This window comes from Pseudochaenichthys georgianus, chromosome 7, assembly GCF_902827115.2.
Source record: "Pseudochaenichthys georgianus chromosome 7, fPseGeo1.2, whole genome shotgun sequence".
NCBI lineage: Eukaryota > Metazoa > Chordata > Actinopteri > Perciformes > Channichthyidae > Pseudochaenichthys > Pseudochaenichthys georgianus.
In genome coordinates, this window is record NC_047509.1 from 10,300,291 (window position 1) to 10,322,286 (window position 21,996).

The 21,996-nt window shown below is 44.9% G+C and overlaps 1 protein-coding gene across 9 annotated transcripts in view; it reads left to right on the forward strand.

Annotated features, from left to right (window-relative positions):
• The window catches only part of camta1a (calmodulin binding transcription activator 1a), a 314,780-nt gene that overhangs the window by 169,191 nt on the left and 123,593 nt on the right, over positions 1–21,996 (forward strand). For all 9 annotated transcript variants that reach the window (XM_034087486.2, XM_034087476.2, XM_034087478.2 and 6 more), the window contains one exon: positions 15,320–15,455. In XM_034087486.2, coding sequence (XP_033943377.1) covers positions 15,320–15,455 — 136 coding nt within the window. The remainder of the gene's footprint in view (positions 1–15,319; positions 15,456–21,996) is intronic.

Here is a 21,996-nt window from a genome sequence, read left to right on the forward strand (position 1 = left end):
TTTTAGATGTCAATGAAAATAATTATCTGCCTAAGCTCTGCCCCCGACATCTTCAAAAGAGGATGTTCCATTGATGATATTTGCCCTACATCATAGCTTTGCTCTTGCCGCGACTCTAAAACCCAATATGGCGTAATTAAACTAACAAAGTGACATCAATAGAGACAGAAGTGCTCTGTAATTACAGTCTGTGCTAGGACATCATAAGCAGGCAGTGTCATCACCCTAACGAAGGGAATAAATCGATGGCAGACAGACAAAGCCGCACTTTACGATCCCCTTCTCCTCGGACACACAAAGCCAACCATAAACACGAGTAAGGCGAGAGTTTAATGGCTATCTTAAAGTTGCAGAGGCCACTGGCTTGTCTTTACTGCTCCTGCCCAGCACTGCAATCGGTGCCTTGACACCTCCACCACTCCCTTCCTCTCCTTCATTAGTTGTGCTTCTCTCTGTTTCTCCCTTCAGTCTGCTTTTAGCCTTCTCCGTTCCTCCTATATGGTGTCTGGTCTCCTCACCCTCCGGAGACACATGAGTGGCAGGCCTCCCCCTTAATAACTGTGTATTCCAATTCTGACACGGTTGCACAAAACAGACACACACAGATAGGCACACAAGAGAGAATAATATGTTTCAGGATTTCAAGATTGGCATTCCCACATTGCCTCTTCCTGCAGAGCGCCATGCGGACAGCGAGGCTAAATGTCAGGGAAAGATATTTAATTCCTCAAGCGCACACACACACACACACACACACACACACACACACACACACACACACACATGCATGGAGACCCACTCGAAAGCCCAACAGAGACATGACACCCCCCCACACTGATAGTGTTTGGAGTGCGAGGCTAAATGTCAAGGGATGATGTAAATCTGCATGATTGCTTCGAGAAGTAGTTCATCACAATGCCAACGCTGGGCACAGCGGTGTATCATTGTCCTCCAAGACTTTTGCCGAGTAGGACAGTGGGGCTTCATAGAGGAGCAGCATAATGATCTTTGTTTGGGGGCGGGGACGTCGGTGGGTTCCTTCAAATATTAAAAAAAACATTGTCTCTTGTGACGAAAAGGGAGCTGAGCCAGAAGGCAAAGCTCTCTGTCTTCCGGGCCATTTTCGTTCCTACCCTCACCTATGGTCATGAAGGATGGGTCATGACCGAAAGAACGAGATCGCGGATACAAGCGGCCGAGATGGGTTTCCTCCGCCGGGTGGCTGGTGTCTCCCTTAGGGATAAGGTGAGAAGTTCGGTCATCAGGGAGGGACTCGGAGTTGAGCCGCTCGGAGTTGAGCCGCTCCTCCTTCGCGTCGAAAGGAGCCAGTTGAGGTGGTTCGGGCACCTAGTTAGGATGCCACCTGGGCGCCTCCCTAGGGAGGTGTTCCAGGCACGTCCAGCTGGGAAGAGACCAAGGGGTAGACCGAGGACCAGGTGGAGGGATTATATCTCTTCGCTGGCCTGGGAGCGCCTTGGGACCCCCCAGTCAGAGCTGGTTGATGTGGCCAGGGAAAAGAAGGTTTGGGGCTCTCTGCTGGAACTGCTGCCCCCGCGACCCGACCACGGATAAGCGGGAGAAGATGGATGGATGGTCTCTCTAACCCCGCGTTTTATCAGGACTAACCCAGTTACCCAGAGAAAGACGTGGTACACTGAAAAAAACTGAAACGTTGAATTTAGTTAAATGTATTTCCGTAACAAATCTCACATAACTGTATTAGTTGTGTTAGTTGGAAGCAATAAGATGAAGTTGAACCTAATAGTTTTTATTTACACCTAATATGATTGCTTTCAACTAAACTCAGACATGAAATCTGTTGACATAATACATTTAGTTAAAGTCAACGTGTCACTTTTTTCTCTGCATATAATAACAGAGATGTCTACTGCACATCACAGGTTCTAGTCACCTTCACGAGGGAGTACAGAGACCAAACTCAGGGACTTATTTCGGAAATATGGATGTGTGTCATGCTTTAGTTTTGTATAACATTCTCTACATATTTATAATCGTCTCAGGGCGATAGTACAAGGTATCCCTCAGCCCCCTCTCCCCCTACATATCCTTTCACCAAAGAAAACCCTGCAGAATATGATATTAGAGTTGTAAAGTTGTGTATACTATTGTACTTACGACATCATTGATTTCATTCAAGAGCACATCTCCCTCTGCCAGGCCCTATATGCGGCACAGAGCCAGAAGCAAACTCTTTGCCATGCTGTAGCTGTAGCTGTTGCTTCGCCTCCCCCCCACTCCTCCAATGCTCACAGCCTGCTTGCTGAAGTGACTGATGAGCAGACTCACTGGTGTGTCAAATATGGGGGAAATAGTCAATCAGCTAGGCCGGTGTGGCAGTCAGGCCGCGTGCTGCTGTAGTTTGGAAATGCTGCTGTAGGAAGTGTGTAAGTCATGCTCGGTGCCAGACTGAGGATAAACATTTTATGGTTTTGGAATAGCGGGGATACACCTCTTCCGTTCCTGGAGGGCAAGGCTAGACGCTCATTACATCTGTGTTTAGTCCATCCCAAGCTGTGTGGGATAATGATTTATTATGCCAGGCCCACTATCATGCCAGCCACGCTAGAGTATGTCTCTGTCCGTGTATTTATGTCTGTGTGTGTCTGAAATGTTTTTAAGAAACCAATAGAGGAAGGGAGGAAGGGGAGAATGTGTGTGTGTGAGGATCATTTATGGAGGAGAGAGTGTTGATGTGATTTAGTGTGTGGGAGCTCAATGGGCCACTGAACTTGGAAAATGAACAGGCAGAGGTGGCCATGATTAGAGGTGTGCCTTGCTGACTACTTTATGAGTGTATTCAGATGTGTGTGTGTGTGTGTGTGTGTGTGTGTGTGTGTGTGTGTGTGTGTGTGTGTGTGTGTGTGTGTGTGTGTGTGTGTGTGTGTGTGTGTGTGTGTGTGTGTGTGTGTGTGTGTGTGTGTGTGTGTGTGTGTGTGTGTGTGTGTGGTGTGTGTGTGTGTGTGTGTGTGTGTGTGTGTGTGTGTGTGTGTGTGTGTGTGTGTGTGTGTGTGTGTGTGTGTGTGTGTGTGCGTGTGTACATGTAGATGGCTGCGGGGAGACTGCGTAGCTGGTTGGCAGTAGATAAACATTGTGGGACGCACAGTCTATCATCTTCATTGTGTGGGTAAAGCCCATCACTGTTGTTGTGTATTAGCAGGAGATGTAGAGTTGACTTATCCTCTGCTTGGCTCAGTCACGGTGTGTGTGTGTGTGTGGTGTGTGTGTGTGTGTGTGTGTGTGTGTGTGTGTGTGTGTGTGTGTGTGTGTGTGTGTGTGTGTGTGTGTGTGTGTGTGTGTGTGTGTGTGTGTGGTGTGTGTGTGTGTGTGTGTGTGTGTGTGTGTGTGTGTGTGTGTGTGTGTGTGTGTGTGTGTGTGTGTGTGTGTGTGGGGGGGTGTGTGTGTGTGTGTGTGGGTGTGTCCTAGCATTACTATACTTGTGGGGACCTACATCTGTTTACACAGTCGTGTGCGGGGACTGGCTTCCCTCATGGGGACAAATTGGAGGTCCCCATGAGGGGAATCATTCATTTTAGGGTGAAGACTTGGTTAGGTTTAGGATTAGGGTTAGGCATGTGTTGGTTATGGTTAAGGTTAGGATAAGTCTCCAGGAAATGCATGTAAGTCAATGTAATGTCCCCTGAAGTGATGTATACATGGTGTGTGTGTGTGTGTGTGTGTGTGGTGTGTGTGTGTGTGTGTGTGTGTGTGTGTGTGTGTGTGTGTGTGTGTGTGTGTGTGTGTGTGTGTGTGTGTGTGTGTGTGCGTGCGTGCGTGTGTGTGTGTGTGTGTGTGTGTGTGTGTGTGTGTGTGTGTGTGTGTGTGTGTGTGTGTGTGTGTGAGGTCCTGGCGTGAGGTCCTGGCGTGAGGTCCTGGCCCCAGCTGATGCATCAGAGACAGAGCGGAGTGATCTCAGACATGTGCCAGGGGCCAAGGTCAGAGGTCATCAAATACAAACATACCCAGAGAAATTGAGTGTGAGAGAGCGTCGAGCCTGTGGGACCACTTGACTAACACGCTCACCCATAACATCATATCCTACCCACACCCATCTCCCTTCAGTCAATTTCCCCATTCCCTATTTATGTTACCCCATTCTGCCATCTGAGTATACTGTACACGTTCAGCAAAAATCTACACAAATGTCAGAAATGTGTGGTGGGCCAAGAAAAAAATATAACTCTTTAAACAAGTGACATACAGTCTTGTTTAACAATAGCAGTAGACAAGATAAAAGCAGAATAGAAGAAAGTAAACTCGATATTTTAAACGTCACAGTCTCCATGATAATTTGTTAATATATACCCTTTATTATTATAATTTATTTATACACAGAAATTAATTTAATCTGGTCCGTGTTGCTGTATTGTCTGCGACAAAATAATATACAGAAGCCCAAATAAATCCCATTGCCAAGTGAATCAGCTGAGATCTGCCCCTTCCACCGAGGTCTTCAAAACCGGCCTTAAGACCCTCTTCTTTCGGCAGGCCTTCGAATAAACTTTGAGCACGGTACACCTGGAGTACTGCCATTTTTATCGCTATCTCCGACTTTTATTTTTGTACTCTATTTTATATTTTATTTTTTGATTTCTTATTATTATTACAATTATTTGTCTTTTATTATCTCAAAGCGTATCAGTATCCCTTGTTGTGAAGCACTTCGAGATTTGTCTTGGCAGATGAGAAGCGCTATATAAATTAAATATATTATTATTATTATTAATGTCTGTTTACAGTGATGTGTAATGGTCAATGGTTAACAAACTAACTATGCAGTGAATGCAACGCACTTACAGAAACAGAATAGCCTACTTTTAACTGTCAACAACAGAGCTAGCCATCTTGTTCCTTCAGCCTGTTTGTGTCTCTACTTTGTGTAATGGTGCAAAGATTCTTGATCCTGGGTTTTCAATAAATACCCGGCTCCACACTGACACAGTTGGACACATTCACGCTGAAAACAACCACAGCCTGATGTGTGGCCAGCTGAGCAGCTCTAATCTAATTGGTTGAGAATTGGATCATACAGTACTGACTGTGCCGCACACAAAAAATGTGCAGCAGTGCAAAGGCTTCTCGAAGCTCAACTTGATAATCATAAATTACCTTATTTCACAGCAACCACTGCATTTATGAAAGTATTCCCAATGGACATTTCTTTTAACTGCCATCAACTAAACAGGAGTGACCAGCATGTATTATCATATGATTTAGCTGTTGTGGGAAAGAAGTGCCATCAAATTAACATTACTTTCTCATTGACATACAGCACACCACATTAAGGTTATTACTCTAAGAGTTTAACTACTGACATTTTACATTTTTTCAAGCAAATAGCTTCTAATTATCTTAATGTCGTGTCTTTCTACTGGACAGAGCCTATTAATCAACACCCTGGTCAACTGTTGAAATGTCTTTTGTCTAACCGGTGAAGTTGCTGTCGAACATGACTTTGTATTTACTCATCTCCAGCTGTCATGTCCCCTTTTATGTCCTACCAAGACCACACCGACACAGTAGGCTTCCCAGTGTTGACGCTCTGTGTACTCAACATGCTGGCACACGTTGTGTTTACGTCGGCGAATCACAGTGTGTCAGTGTGTGTGTAAAATCCCTACACCACAGTTGGGGATCAGAGAAGAAGGCGAACGCTATGCTGTAAACTTCATCCGGGAATCGAGTCCAAGCGTTACTGCGGATGTGGCTTGGACTGCAATGTGTTTAGTGCTACCTCAAGACCGTATCCTCACTGCAATGCAAGCAGGGCCTGAAATTCAATTTGATCTGCATGGACTTGATCGTGGATGATGTCCATCCTTCTCTCTGCTAACTCTCTATCTGTGCCTGAGCTGCCGCTGAGCCCTGGGCTCCAATTAATCCCATGATGCCTTGCTGTGGTTGGTATGGTGACCAGACAGGACACAGAGAGAGCTGTGATTCCCAGGTGAAAGGTGGGATAGACTTTCTGATTCGCTCCAGCACACAGATAGAGTTACAGCTCAATTTCAACCTCGCGCCCTCACTGGTATATCCTTATGACTAAAATAGAATAGAAGAAGGGAGAGGAAGAAAAGCTCCTTCTCTTCTTTCTATCTGTTTCCCTGTCTGCCTCTTTCCCTTTCTCACTTCTTTTTTTTGTATTACTCCCTGTTTTCTACCACCTTCCTTTCTGGCAACCGTGTTTTTTCGTTACAGAAGGGACTGCTAAATGTGCTTTATAGCTTGGTCAGCTTGTAAAGAGCACTTTTTCACTTCTCTGTAGTTCTTTGCCTCTTTAAAAAGTGGAGAGTTTTTTCGACCTCGCTGGCTCTTTAACCGTCCTCTTTTCACTTGTTCCTATACTGCTTGTGCTTTGTTCTTTTGCCTTTTTTGTGGACAAGGCAGGATTTCTGAATTAATCATAAGTGGTTCAATAGCTGGCCTTAGCTGTGCTCCGTCACTGGAGGATCAATAGGGGAAGGTCAGTGGCACTGTAGTGGCAGACAAGGAGGGCTATGCCCAGCTGATCCATAAGCTGGGCCTGGCACAATGCATGATGGGAGGAGAGACTGTCCTTGCCCCACCCTGACTCTTTCCTAGACTCTGGATAAACTTCCCTCACCTCAAGTGGACTTCAATGTTCTAGGACAATTCCCCACAATTGAAGTGTAATATATTTACTTTGCAATGCCTACAACAGGTAATGCATATTGTTAAAGAATATTAGTAATAATTGCAAATGATATATCCCATTCCCAGCACAGACTCAAGATTTTACAGCTAACACTTCATGGCTGTATAATGTATGTTTTTATTCTCCATCTTTTTATTTTCTTCTTCTTACGAATCCTCGCTTTTTTCAATTTTGTTATACTTTCAATGACATAAGATCATGTTACCCGTTGAATCTCGCATTAATACAGTGGTTCTCAAACTTTTTCTGTCAGGCCCCCCCTTTGGAGAAAAAAAAAAAGTCGGGCCCCCCCAACACACATAGTCAGGCTCAGTGGCGGCGACAGAGACTTCTTTTGATGGTGCTGTGGGGTAGCTTGACATTTCATAGAGGGTGCTCAAACATTTAGGGTTTCCCATTAATGTACCGGGCGCTACAGTGGAATTTTCTACTGCAACACTCCCCACACGCATATACACAGTGTTCCCGCAACTGTTACAACGAAGGCTCGATAATCAGCTCACGGCATATAGGTGTAAGCAGGGGTCAAGTGCTATTTTTATAGGTGGCGTGTGGACCTCACATAGTGGGGTAATAGTGGGGCCATAATGGGGGCAAGCTCCCCCGGGAAGATTTATTTGTAAATATTGAAGTTAAATGCATTAATCTGGTGCACTTTGAGAGCAAAATGAAGAGACCTATGGATACATCTCTCAACACCCATATGAAACAGAACTGTAAACAGATTTACTTTTTCTTTATGGATATTTTACAAATCACCCTTTTAAACTTTATTCTTGTTTTGCTGTCATATAGTATTTCATAGCTGTTTTTCATTTATTCTCTTATTTTTTTATAACTATAACGATCATATAAATGTGTGCCTCGGAAATAATTGTTCACATTAATGGTGACCAAAACGTTTGAGACCCACTGAGATAACACTGAGAGAGTCCTTTCGCTCACTGAGTCTCTCAGTCTGACAGGAGAGGACTCTCCTCCACTTTGTTGTTGAAAAAACTCCTTATATCCGTTAGCGTAGCTCGCTAGCACCAGAAGCTAACAACAACGATCTCCGGTACCGGTGCGCTCTCTCTCTCTCGCTCGCGCACACAAAATGGCTCGTTCCACACACACAGAGCCGAGCTTTAATGAAACACAGAGACCCAGACGTAATAGTACTGTACTGCATCATATTATTTTCGAATCAATAATTTTTAAAATTATGATTTTTTTTTTTTTTTTTTAATATAACCAGGGGGGGCGCGCCCCACACTTTGAGACCCACTGCATTAATAGGAAGCAAATGAATAGGAAAAAAAACACTTTAATCCTAAGAACACATCATTAACTTGGGGGCTGAATTCTCCTGCTCCTAGTCTTAATAGAAAGCAAGGTTGTTGTTACTAATAAAGAAAACCTGACCTTTCCTTGCTGCAGTCTAGTTCGACTGAGATTTAATTGCATTAGTATTTCTTACCACGGGAGAAAGTAAGCTGCTAAAACAGCAGCTTTATCCCATGACATAAAATAAGGCTGTACTCAATTCCCTGCTGCCCATGCATTATTAAGAGTACAAAAGCATCCTCCTTACAAAGAGTCATAAGGCAGTGCTACAGGACTTAGGACTGCACATGGCCGATGCACACAGCATGTAGTTGTCAGCAGGATCTGGCTATAGAATGTCTTTTGCTTTTAATCTGTAAAGCACTTTGAATCGCCACATGCTGAAAAGTGCTACAGTATATAAATTGCCTTGCCTTGCCTATAGAGAAGCTTCATTCGGATGGCACCTTTTTATTTACAACGCACAACACACCATGGATGATTTGTGAAGATTAGCACAGGGGATGTGAGGTATGAATCATCGTCTATGTAGTCGCTATTTCCAAGTAAGCATATGCATACTGACTAAAGACTGAAAATAGCAGTCACCACAAACATGATGTGGGATCCTTTTGAGCAAGCAGTTGAAAGTCATCAACATTTCAGCCCAGTTAAACATATTATACACACTCGCGCACACACACACACACACACACACACACACACACACACACACACACACACACGCATGCAGCAACAGTGTGCATTTCAAGTGAATAAGAAATGTCTTCACAGCCAAAACCTTACACGCACTGAAATTCAAATTCCATGTCACCTAAGCTTCACATCAAAGCTGTACATTAGCCCGTGTGTGTGTGTGTGTGTGTGTGTGTGTGTGTGTGTGTGTGTGTGTGTGTGTGTGTGTGTGTGTGTGTGTGTGTGTGTGTGTGTGTGTGTGTGTGTGTGTGTGTGTGGTGTGTGTGTGTGTGTGTGTGCGTGCGTGCGTGCGTGCGTGTGTGTGTGTGTACACAGAGAATGGAGCGGTGTAACCAGTGTATGACATGGCTATTTGTAAATAACGTCCCAACCTCACCCACTGGCAGGAGCTGAGAGCTTTAAGTCTGAGTAGTGATGGCAGCCTCCCTGAAATGTGCATGAAACCGGCTTAGTGCTATCAGCGCAGCATCACCGCCAGTCACCAGCCTCCCTCTCATTCTGCTGGGCTGCTGTGGACCAGATAAGAGCAACACCACCCCCCCCCCCCTGCTGCTTCCATCCGCCTTATGTTGTCCCCCAACAATCCACCCACCCTCTCATACCAATTCACCCTTATCCTCTTTTACAAGGTCTTATAGGGACAGAGACACTGATGTGGAGCTACGACCGTTATTTATATTCTTTGTAAATTGTCTGTGATTTTTTTTTGCGGGGAGAACATCTGTTTTGTGCTGGAGGGCAAGGGGCCAGGGCCTGAGTTCTGTGGCAGGCATAGGCGTATAGATAGCGAGAAAGAGGGGAGGCGCACGATCTGTCTCCCTATACCCTGAATTACAACTCCAGGGGCGCAGCTACCCGCTCATCATTACTGTTGTATTTAGTTGAACACATTGGGTAGGGTAAACAAACATTGAGCTCCATCTGTACAGCCTTGGAGATACGTGATATAATATTAAGAAACTTAAATTCCTGATTCATCTCAGTCTAATTCAGCTGCTTTCACTGTTTCCCCCTAATCCTCATTAAAGATGACCATTTAGCAGACATTCCGGGAGAGTGAGAAAACAGTATACGGCAAAAGGGGATGATGCGATATGATTTAAAAGATGTTGCCTAACGTGTTCCAGTTGACTGACCCATCACCCCCGTAATTACCAATTATAATTAAGCATTCATGGCTGATAGCTGAGGCCACTAGGGACAAGAGGAGTAAGAACTGTGGGCATCACAGTGACCGGGCGCCGAGGCCTCATTGGCAGTCAAAGAGCTGCGCGACCCGCGGCGTCTCGACATACGAACACTAACGGGGGAGTTGGAGGGGTTCAGAGCAGCGCAGACAATGAATCTCAATCCTGAGGCCGTGGCAGATTTACATTTAAAGTAGTTTTAGCGAACGCCCCACTTCCTGATGCATTCTTTGGCAGGGCTGAGGGGAGGGCTTATCTGCGAGTCATCAATTGCACGTGATGCGTCCAGATAGGAGCCCCCGACGCGGCGCCAGCACCTTTCTGCTCACACATCCAGCTCAAAAATGATGTGCTATCTAATAGAGCACCCTTGCTTGAAGTCTAATTACATTACACGTGAAACACCTCTGCTCGGTGTCGACAGCCCCAGATGTGTGTACGCACGCGTGTGTTTGAACACATGTGACCCATGTTTTACCTGAGATTGACAGAAGCTGTAATGACCAGCATCACTGTGTTATTGATGTTCTGTCACTCTTCTGGCTATTAATGTTATCCTACATGGAGCAACAGGGTTACCGGGAACTTGGTGTGTGTGTGTGTGTGTGTGTGTGTGTGTGTGTGTGTGTGTGTGTGTGTGTGTGTGTGTGTGTGTGTGTGTGTGTGTGTGTGTGTGTGTGTGTGTGTGTGTGTGTGTGTGTGTGTGTGTGTGTGTGTGTGTGTGTGTGTGTGTGTGTGTGTGTGTGTGTGTGGTGTGTGTGTGTGTGTGTGTGTGTGTGTGTGTGTGTGTGTGTGTGTGTGTGTGTGTGTGTGTGTGTGTGTGTGTGTGTGTGTGTGTGTGTGTGTGATGGCTCAGGGGCATATTTCTGCCTCATATGTATTACTTACAGTAATAGGGTTGGTGTGTTTGGATGAGTGTGTGTGAGTGTGGTTGACACTGAGGGGTAAAGGCTGAGATGACTGAAGGCTCTGAGGGGTAATTGAGAACAGCAGGTGTCGCCTCCCCCTGAGCCACTTCGGGCCCCGAGCAGTTCACCCTCCGATCTTCAAAGCCTTTACGGCCCAGCTCTTTTGCCCAGATCTCCTCTTCTTTCCTTTCCTTTCTTATATCGCCCTGTATTCTGATTTCCTCTCCTCTCCTCTCCTCTCCTCTCCTCTCCTCTCCTCTCCTCTCCTCTCCTCTCCTCTTGGCTGCACTGCCAGTTGAGCTTGCTGGGGAGAAAAGCAGTATGAATTGTATTAATCAAACCAAGGGCATCATGGGGAATAGAAAAGGGGCTACAGCTATTACTGCTACACCAGTTCTCCAAGAACAAAATATTTCCTTACAGTACACTTGATCCAGTTGAGTGGTTTTGGTCCTGGTACAACAGTAACAGTGTTTTCATGTATTTTGAGTCATTTATTGAGGACAAACTATAATCTCTGTTTTTTTCTCGTTTATTGACTTTCTATAAATGGCTTACAGTATAGTTACCAAAAATGGGATTGCATTTCCCCAAGCCAGTTTTTGTTCTCTATAAATGAAATGTTTATAAAGTCAGAACATTTTAGGATTTTATGATGATTCACCAGAGCTGTGGATTGTCCTGCTGATCTCCGTTGGAACAAGATATTCTCTCACAGTCACACAGATTTGTCTCTCCCTCTCTATCTTCCTGTTTTAGCTTCTTCCTCCTTTCTTTGTGTACTACCCGTTGGCCTTTAGACAGTGAAGCTGAGCCTGTGAGCTGTGTATCGCCTGCCTGTGGGCCAGGACTTTGTTACCCATGCAGAACACATCACCAACCTCATAAACTCCCCACTCCCCCCCTGACTTTTTCAAATGAACAAATCTGATTGAGTGTATGCCATTACCTGGGTAAATGAATGATTCCTAAAGGACTGGACAAGGCCTAACGCCACCCTGAGGGTAAAGCTTATTATCGTTGCAAACTCCAAAGAACAGCGAGGCGGCAGTGTGCACTTTGTCAGAGGCCTGTATTTCCATATTAATCTGCCACATTTAGGCATCTGAGACAGAGAGCCTCCTGTCACGCTTCTTTGATAACAGAGCGGTTAGCTTTTCCCCTCATGTATAAATATGTATAATTCTGATAAGATTAATTGAAACGCCTAAGTATACAGTGGAAATGGATGAGTGGGAGGGAGAGGGAGACAGCAGGAGTGGAAGAGACACATTATGTTGCCATAGCATGCATTTTAGACTGGCCTCTGCCTTAGGCCGACTCCAGAGTGGATGCCTAGGCGCTTTCCTACGGGTCCAAAGTGCCTTAAATTGAAAATAGCATCTCCTTAACAGTCCCTCAAAAATAGCTGAGCGAATACGTTTTCGCGCAGAGCCGATAAATACGGCGTGGAGCCTTTGACACTGAAGCCTCACCCCAATTTCCAGTGCTCTGGAGGAGATCAGATAGCCCTGTGTCATTTGATTTTCTGCCTTATCTCATCTGCGCCCATCTTTTTGTCTCAAGCTGAGCCACATTTTAAGAAGCACACGCTCCTTGTATCTTTTGAAGGACAAAACCGAGAATGATATCGAAACAAATAATAGGAATCGCCCTGGTAGAGGGGGCCATTCTGCTTTTTGATTGATACCAAGTGCTGATGCAGGCATGTCAAACGAGTGTCCTTCAAAAGACATTTGGGATGCAAATATCTTGAAATTGCAGCAATCTGCAAAGTTCTTAGTTCATGAGTGCCATTTACGACCGCTCCTCGACGACGGGTGACATTACGGATGCTGTAAACTACAACACAATTTATACTGTGTGTATATCCCTCAGCCATTGAGCAGTTCCACATTTCAAACTGACCAATACAAGTGTATGTTTAATAGTTGTTTTCTGCAAAGTATGCTGAGTATTGAACAAGGGAGGGCAGTGAGTGAGGAGAAAACAGCAGGAGAGAGGGCGGTGTGGGAGAGTGGCGTTAAGAAATCCTGAGACAGATGAAACAAGAGAGGGGGGAGAAGGCAGGAAAAGAGACGGAGCCAGGGAGGAGACAAAGACGGTCCCTGGAGCGCAGCTTGAGTTGACTGACGGCAAGGAAGAGAGGAAGGGAGGAGGAAAGGGAAGAAGGGAGATCAGCAAGGACTGAGCATGTCAATGTGTGAGTGGCGTCTCTCATTAGAAGGTGCTGTCAGGGGCCACAGAGGGGGGACTGCAGGGACCCCACCCCCCCTACTTCTCCTCCTTCTCCGCTGGCCCCTGAGATCCGACCGGGAAAAATGATTGATGAGTGATACCAAGATAAACATGCGCCCTGGCCCCAAAAGGCAGCCCTGCAAAATGATGCATGCAGCGTTATAAATAAACCTTGTGAAAAAAAACCCCTTTACAATAATTAACCAAACAATGCAAAACAACCGTCGGGTTTTGCTTATTTTGAATATTGTTCGAGACAACACAAATCTACCCAGCTTTTGTTCTTTGAGTTTTGCTATATTATTTTGCATATGTTTGTGTCTGTGTGTGTTGTGTCTGTGTGTGTTGTGTCTGTGTGTGTTGTGTCTGTGTATGTAAGCAATGAACACATGGCTGATAAGGCTCACCTGCTGATTGGTTGGTTAAGCAACAGTTACACTGCTTCTTCAGCTGCTTTCCTAGTTATTCACTGTGAGGCCCCAAACACTGAGGCAAAGCTGTTCTCATTTCAGAAATATGAATATGTGTGTGTTGAGTGCAAAACTGTGTGGGAAATTAATGTGACGTATGGATTCATACCGATGACACACAGCCACTCAACGATACAATCAAAAACAAATAAACCCACTCAAAACCATGTTAAACCGCTCACTAATTGTTGCGTAAGCCATAAATGTTTTATGCTACACTTTCTGTTAATGTTTAACACTGAGCGCCAAATGCCTCTGTTACAAATCAAAGTGGAAAGGCAGATTATCATCAAATAGTTACATTATGTCATTATGAGCCTACAGGCTGTGGTCTGGTGGAGGCAAGGCAAGGCAAGTTTATTTATATAGCACTTTTCGACGCAGGGTAATTCAAAGTGCTTCAAAGAGGGAGAATGAATTATGAATGGAGTGTGAGGGAGGATCTTCGCTCCCCCTTAAAGCCCCTGTCACACTGTCCCGAAATGGACACCCGATGGACACACGATAAAGGAAATGTTCAAATTCGGCTGTGATCGTAGCAACATCGGGCCATTCGTGAGGGCATCTAAGCCATCGTACGACCGCCGGTGGAGTTTCTCAGGCTCCGGCAGCAACTTCGTGAGCGGCAACTTCGTAAGGCACTCGTGAGGGATCTTGTCAAGTCGTGTCATCTTCGTGTTATCATCGGTGCATTCGCCCTCATTGGGCGAATGCCCGATGGCACCGATGATAACAAGATGCCCTAACGATGGCCTTACGAAGGGCAAAATGGACACACGAATTCAACACGAAAATGAACCTTCGCAAGGTCCTTCGGCTATTTTTTGGCATGTCAAAGATTTTGCCACCGCTCACGAAGTTGCTGCCGGAGCCTGAGAAACTCCGCCAGCGGTCATACGAAGGCTTAAGATGCCCTCGCGAATGGCCCGATGTTGCTACGATCACAGCCGAATTTGAACATTTCCTTTATCGTGTGTCCATCGGGTTGTTTTATTGCACAACAAAATCATGTAAACATATTATGTAAATAACCCAATTTGTGTTCTGTGAAACTAAAAAGGATATAATATATTATTTTGAAGGAGAGTTGACAGGAAGTTGTTGTTGCTATGGAAACAACATCATATCATTGAAAGTATATCTTCTACATATAAAGACGGATAAAGTAAAGAACAAAGTCTGAAGATATCAGTACAGTATCATAGTACTGTAACATAATTGTTTTTGGTACTTTCATTGCAGTTGTATGTCTTAAATGTAATGTAAATGTTGCCTTCGTGTGGGGTTCGGGGCCATCTTCGTGCGAAATTCACAATTCCATATTCGTGTGTCCATCGGGTGTCAACTTCGGGACAGTGTGACAGGGGCTTTAGGGACTTCCAACACCACAACTCATTTAAGTTGGATGAATGAGAGATAAGAAAGGAAGCCCCCCCAACTCCAGCTCCCCTGAACCCAAAGCTACTTGCCTTACACACTGTCCTTCATGTAATGTACTCAGTGAGAAGAGGTGACACTTAAGCTGCCCCCAGCACACACTCTTCTCATTGGGAGAAATGTATGCTGAAGGGTGCTTTGTTCATCGTCAAAGTGTGCATACCAGTGTTAAAAAACACCGTAAAGAAGTCTTGTCATCTAAGTCACTGGTGCATTTTCTGCCTGGTGCAGATTTGTGTCGGGCCTCTTTGTACATATCTCAAATGAGTCCCCGAGCTGTGCTGCTTTGCCTAAAGATCCTTCTCATCTCGTCTTTTTTCCCTTTTGCTCTCCCCTCTCTCTGTCCCGTCTCCACGGATCCAGGCCGCAGAATGGGTCGATGATATTGTACAACAGGAAGAAGGTGAAGTACAGAAAGGATGGCTACTGCTGGAAGAAGAGGAAAGACGGGAAGACCACACGGGAGGATCACATGAAGTTGAAAGTGCAAGGAGTCGAGGTGAGTGCGCTTACAAGAGTTTGGATTTTGGAGGGAGTGAACAGGTGGGGGTGGGTTTGGGATGGACGAGAGCCAGCCTTCACACTGACACAGACTAACACAGGTCTACACTGAGCTCTCCCCTGGCTGTAATGGAGACAGTCACATGCTGCAGTAGACCCATGTCTCCGAGGAGCCTTGCCAAGAAACAATGCGGCACAACAACCGGTTCCCTGGGAAGCCAGTGGAGTGGAACCGATTGTTTGTACCTTATTAAGGCTGTGGATGTTGCCTTTGCTCCAGAGAGCCTACATTAATCTTGCTGGCTCAAAGCAGTACTGTGGAGCTAGCGTTCCTACACCTCACCCCACGTCACTCGCTATACAAGTCACGGCAATAAAAGGACCGGATGTATCTGTCTGGCTGGCTCAGGTGGTGCCAATACAGTGTTGACACCCTGATTGAATATAAGCAATCCAATTATAAGACGTCTCAACCTCAGATTCTGTTCCTGAGTTTCAGTAGTGTAAGGCTGGTGTTTTTCACAGGTGCCGAAAGCACAGAAGTTAAAGAAGAGTAATAAGAGATGTGGGATTTTTTTTGTGTCCTTTTTCCGTGTGTGCACATGTACACACCGCAGAACCACACACCTCAGGGAGCGGTGCTGTGAGTCTGTGACACAGTGCGACAAAGACAAAGCTCAGGCATTCTCTCAACAGGGGCTTTGCTCCCTGTTTGTACTCCTCCAGATATTTGTCACTCTAAGAAAATGGCCCTCTTCCCTCGCCTTGCCAGCTCAGTGTCATCTCCGGTCCTGCAGAGGTCTGATAACCTGTTGGGACTACACACATCCATCCTTTTAGACTGTTACAAATGTTTCTGCTTCCTGACAGTTCTGGCTTCTCAGAAGGTTTACTCAGCCAGCATGCATTTATACGGTTATATTACCAGGTGAATACAGGTTATTGTCAATTCCCACCATTTTGCAGTACACATACGCCTGCAGAAAGGGATGGAAAGTGCTGTCTTACATAAAGGGCAACGCTAGCATTTCTTACTCAATGATGATATGGTAGGAGAAATAACTGGCTCCTGTCTGGTAAACATGACTTGTACATGTGCAGTTATTTCAAAGGCCAGCTGATGCATACAAATATAAGTAAACGTATATCTAAAGTATAAGATTTCCATTAATAACAGACAATTATTTACCTTACTTCTGCTGTCTGTTCTATCAGTTTGGTTAACATCAGCAAAAAGAGGCACTGCTCCATAACAGAAAAGTGTACATTATGCCACTGTCCTATTTTCCAGCATCAATTCTGGTCAATGCTCCAGAAAAGTAGCCGTTTTACTTTAAAGCAACTCTCGTAACTGGCACATCACAGCACACTGTAACTTGGGTTCTTCTCTTGGCCTCTTATAGCGCGTTTTCTTCTGTGGGTTCGTAGCTGTCTCCATGGACAAGGAGAAACATATATGGTATAAAAATATCCAGACCTCTGTGACCAGCAGTCCCAGCTTTATACAATTAATATAAAATGTTTTCCTTGCAAGCCATATCCAATGAGATTGGCTCTTAAGGTGAGGAATCACGTGACATAAAACACAAGGAAGTCCTGAATCCAGGGCAGTCTTCAGATTCATTTGATGTGCTACATGTTGTGCTATTTAGTTCTGGTCACTTGCCGCATTGTGACTGAATTGTGCTAGGGATGCCCAATGACTCACTTTATAAGATGCATTGAACATGTGCTGGAAAACAAAAATGGGGCATACAATATAACATTTGAGTTTTAAAGGAATACACTTTCCTTTACAATTTGGACATGAACATTGAGTTACTGTGACTAATACAGTATTTCGTGTCCATCAGTAGCAATTACAAGTCAGAGGCTATCCAAACGCTAAACCTGTAGTGTGCAGTGTGCAACAACATCAGATAGAGGATGTACTACAGCACAGTCATCATGACTCACACATACAGACTGATGGCGGTTCACTGAGTGTAAAACTCCATCCTGTCATTCTGCTGTGAGAGATCCAGTATGTTGTAACCGGTCTAATTTACCACAGCTAATTGCTGTTAGCATCAGCATTCAAGGTGTGAAGGTGAGAGAGGTAGACACTGACTCAGGGCCTCATGGGATAACATAGAAATTATCTTTATTATTATGTCTTTATTAAAAAAGGACCATGCATACAAATACCGTCATTTAAAAAAGAGAAGAGATAATGGATGCTACATTTAGCTATTAGCTCATTTCAATCTGCGGTCCCTGGGTGGGTACATAACAATCAACAAACACTTAACATAGACATATTCTGTATTACAATAACAATTTTACAGACATATAAAAAAACAAATAGATAAAGACTTACATATACTAGCAGCAATTGGACATGAACTACTGCTAATTCACATACATATCGCAGGCCTGTGCATAAAGATACCGTGCACACGTTGTCTGTGCTGACTTGCACTGCTGAGACTGTGTTTATGTACACATCCTGCAACCTTGGAGGACCTGAGTCATGTCTTTCTTACACCTCACCCTTCAAGACTGACAGAGGAGGCGATCCATCACTGCTGCAAACAGCCTATGATGGGAACCATGACCCACCATGTGTATTGTAAGCACATACAAATGACTTGACCTTTGCCTTTAGTTCACTGAAAGTACAAGACCACAGGAAAGAATAAAGCGCTATCTATGTCTGCGTACAACTGTATTTAGAAGTAGAAGAGAAAGACCCATTACAATACATCATTCATTATACAAGAGTACAAAGAGTCGACTTAACTTGAACATAACCTCAGTTGTTTGTCATCACTCATGCTGTGCTGTGTATCTGCTCTGATTCCCCAGACACCCAGTCCCTAATAGAGGTGCTGTGGTTATTACATGGGCCAGGTTTGGTGCACAGAGAGGACAAGTGTTGTGGGGGGTTCAGGCAAGTGATGCTCAGTGGCTCCGGCGAGAAAAAGGCTGCGAGCCCTGGAGCGAGGGGCCTTCTGGGGCCTGCAAGAGGCAGCCTAGCGTGGCAGGAGTGGATGTCGGCGCGTGCTGCTGCTGTCCTGTCTGCTCCGCAGTGCTGGCTCAGCAGCCCGTGTAAACTAAGGCTCTCCTCTATTTTTCCCTCCCTCTCTTTGTCTATACTTTTTACTCTCTATGTCTTTCTCTCTCCCCTCTCTTTCTCTGTCTTTCATTTCCCTGCCTTTTAATTATTTCACTAGATTTGTCATCGTCCTGCTCCACTCCCTCTTCTGTGCTCCCCTTGTTCCTCCACCACTCATTCCACCGCTCTCCAAGTCCACTGTCCAGAAGGACAGAACCTTTACTTGGGTGGTAATGCTCCCTGTTGCCTAACATTGGAGCGCAGGGCATGTTGCGGCATTAGCGCTTAACAGGCCGTGAAATAGCAGCCTGCCTTCCTGACGTCTCCCCCATCACTCCAAGTGAGTCGGCCAGACGGCTGGATAAATGAGCAAGCAGCATCCCAGCATGCATTTGGGGCACCTGAGGAAAGATGTCCATCAGTGATTATCTCACCGCACCCTGCTCTTACCAAGTTGTTACCAGCTCCTGACCATGACCAAGCTTCCATGGGAATCCTTTGCAGCCGGCTCACTGTAACGAGGACGCCCAGTGGCTGTCTATCAGTCAGGTTACACCACGATTCGATTGACTTATTCTCCCACAGAGTGATGTCATCTTAATTCAGGCTGTAGGTCTCAGTGTGTGCATAGCTCTAGCATCCCCTGGCTTCTCGCTGTGAAATAGCAGAGACCGCAGACACATCTGCTTTGATAAACTCCAGCTGATCTCTCTTCTGCTTCTTGTCAAGCGCTAGCACATCTTCTAATCTGATTAGCTGTTAATGTCAACTTAACCCCCCTCCCATCTCCTCCACCTCTTCTATCCTTTCTCCCCATTATTCCTAAGCTTTAATAAACTCCCTAAAATGCAGATCGATTTTCTCTTAAGTAAAGGTGGCAGTGCCTCTGACTTATTTCATTACCACAGGCTAATTATACCGATTGAAATGAGCTTCTCCTCTTAAGGTGCGCTGTGCTGCTCTGCGCCCCCACGCTCCCCCGACTTTAATGCCAATACAGTTCTCTACCAATTCCCTAACTCCCATCCCTGCCTCAGCTCCATCCGTTCATCCAGACCTCTCACCCTCCACCACCTAAATAATCAGCTGGTGCATCCTTAGCCCCTGTAACTTGTCATTTCATGTTGGATCCACCCTAATGTGTGATTTCAACTGTGCAACTGTGCAATGAAGGAAGGTAATGGAGCATGCTGGTGGCTCAATCGCCTCTGTTCATTGATAATAATGAAGACAAATGTCAAAACATTAGATGCTAATGTTGTAATGGAGTGGATGCTAGTGGATGCACGCTGGATGCTACACTGCATTGGCGTTCAATATCACATGACCTTCAACATTTAACTCCTCTTTTTACGAGGGGTCTAGCAATTTCTTTTGCAGCAAATCAGACTCTGAAGTTTTTTGTCCATCCAAGCACATTTATATCTGACTTCAAAAGACTCTCTGCAGCTTCTTACTTTTTTTGTCTGCTAGTTAAAACTTGATGAAAAACAATTCACGATGTCATGGCCACAAGGGTGCGTGGCATTGGTGAGTTATAATCAAACTAGCTGCATATCTGTGAAATAGATTTGGGTGACTGTTAGTGTGTTCAGTCGCAGTGGTAGCACTGATTTACAGATGCAGTGGCTGATATCGCCAGATTGTGTGTCCAGATGTGAGAGGGCCCGAAACAAACCGCTGTTTCTGAGAGGAGGTGACATGCTCCCCCTCTTCTCCCTGCTCCAAGTCAACTGTGAAATTAAGATCAGATTACTGAGACAGGCAATTCCCAAAGCTACAAAACAAGTTTGTATTTTCCATTTTTATTCAAACGTATAGGCTGTCTTTAAGTCAACCGTCAGCTGCCTTCGCTGTAACGACAGTTAATCAATCTGTTTCCATTGTCTTCTCTCTTCTCCTGGAGCCAGCGCTCTTATTCACTACTTCTTCCTTCACCTCGTAGCTCAAACAGCTTGTTCTTCCTTGTTGAATGTCCTGATTGTGGAGGAGTTATGACCAATCTGCGTGTGATATTTCAAAGAACAGTTTCCATGGTTATAACGCCTAACCTCCTGCTCTCATATACAGTACAGTACTAGTCAATAAGTGGTTGCATAGGCACAGGAAGTATAGTTCTCATTTAGTCATGCTTAATACAAATAATAGAAAAGTCATGGTGTAATGTATAATAAATCACACTGGAAGCAAATGCAATCATTACAAAAGCCATGTTTGAAATTGCAGCATTTATCTGTCGATGTTGCCAAGCACAGGAGGTAGGTGATGAAGCCAGATATCCATTTTAGTTATTGCGTGATTTTCTGTTGTATACTCCACAGTAGATTAAAGCAGTAATCCCCTCTCCAGCATAATGGCTTAATGGGGGTTGTTACGTTGTTATTAGCGACTGAACCAAAGCCTTCCCACATGAACGCCTTACCCCCAGCGTTGGGAGTGTCCACTTTAACCATGTTTTTCCTTCAAGACCACAGTAATTAGTTTTCCTTTCGTAGTTCTTACAATTGCCAAATCACTCTGCAGCAGTTAAGCTCCCAGTCTGCCTTTCATGCTGACCCCGTTATCACCGTTTCAATCGAGCAGCTGGATTTAAGAGGGGTAATTTTAGAAAGGTCGCTGTAGGGTGCACGTCAAAAAGCTGTGCATTATTGACAGCCTTTGTAATTGAATTTACTGCGTGTTGCCCATGTTATTGTGTTTTCATAATGAGGCGTCTCCATGGGTGTCCGCTTTTTTGTTTCGAAAGGTAAGGAAGTAATGTCTCTGAGAAAAAGGCCTGACAAATATATATATATATTTTTTTTTTTTAAAGCTTGTGGGATTTGACTTACATTTAATGACTGGCTTTGAATATCTTTAGCCCCCCCTCTCTCCTGGGTTCCAGTGAAAAGGAGAGATCTGTCCAGCCGCTATGCACACCTTCAGTGCTCCAGTGGTAAGAACCAATTCAGAAGAATAATGGAACAGAGTCAAATACAGGATTGGAGATGACTGCAGGCCATATGGCTGTTTCCATTCTTTGGGGATTCTTGGCCTCCAAATCTATTGAGACAGAAAGAGGGGGTGCTTACCAGTTCTTCATATGTCACTCACTATCCTTAATGATGCTGTTGGTGCACCAAATCAATTGAGTTTGCCAGGGTCTGATATATGTAACCCCATGGGAGTAGCACAGCAGAACCAACTCCAGAGATGCAAAGCAGGGGCAGGAGGTTTGTAGAAAAGGTGAAGAAAACAGAGAACTGCAGGCAGTGAGATGGCTTTGCATGACTTGGATTGTGAATTCTGTTTTTGTTTGGTCTCGTGAGCAAAACATAAATCCCTTGGCAACCCAGAGCCTGGGTTTTTATGGTAATTAGCTACTTTCAACCAAGGCTTCTCCTTATTTTCAGATCCAGGCCAAAATATTCTTCAGAGATTCATTCTGCTCAGAAGCAACCAC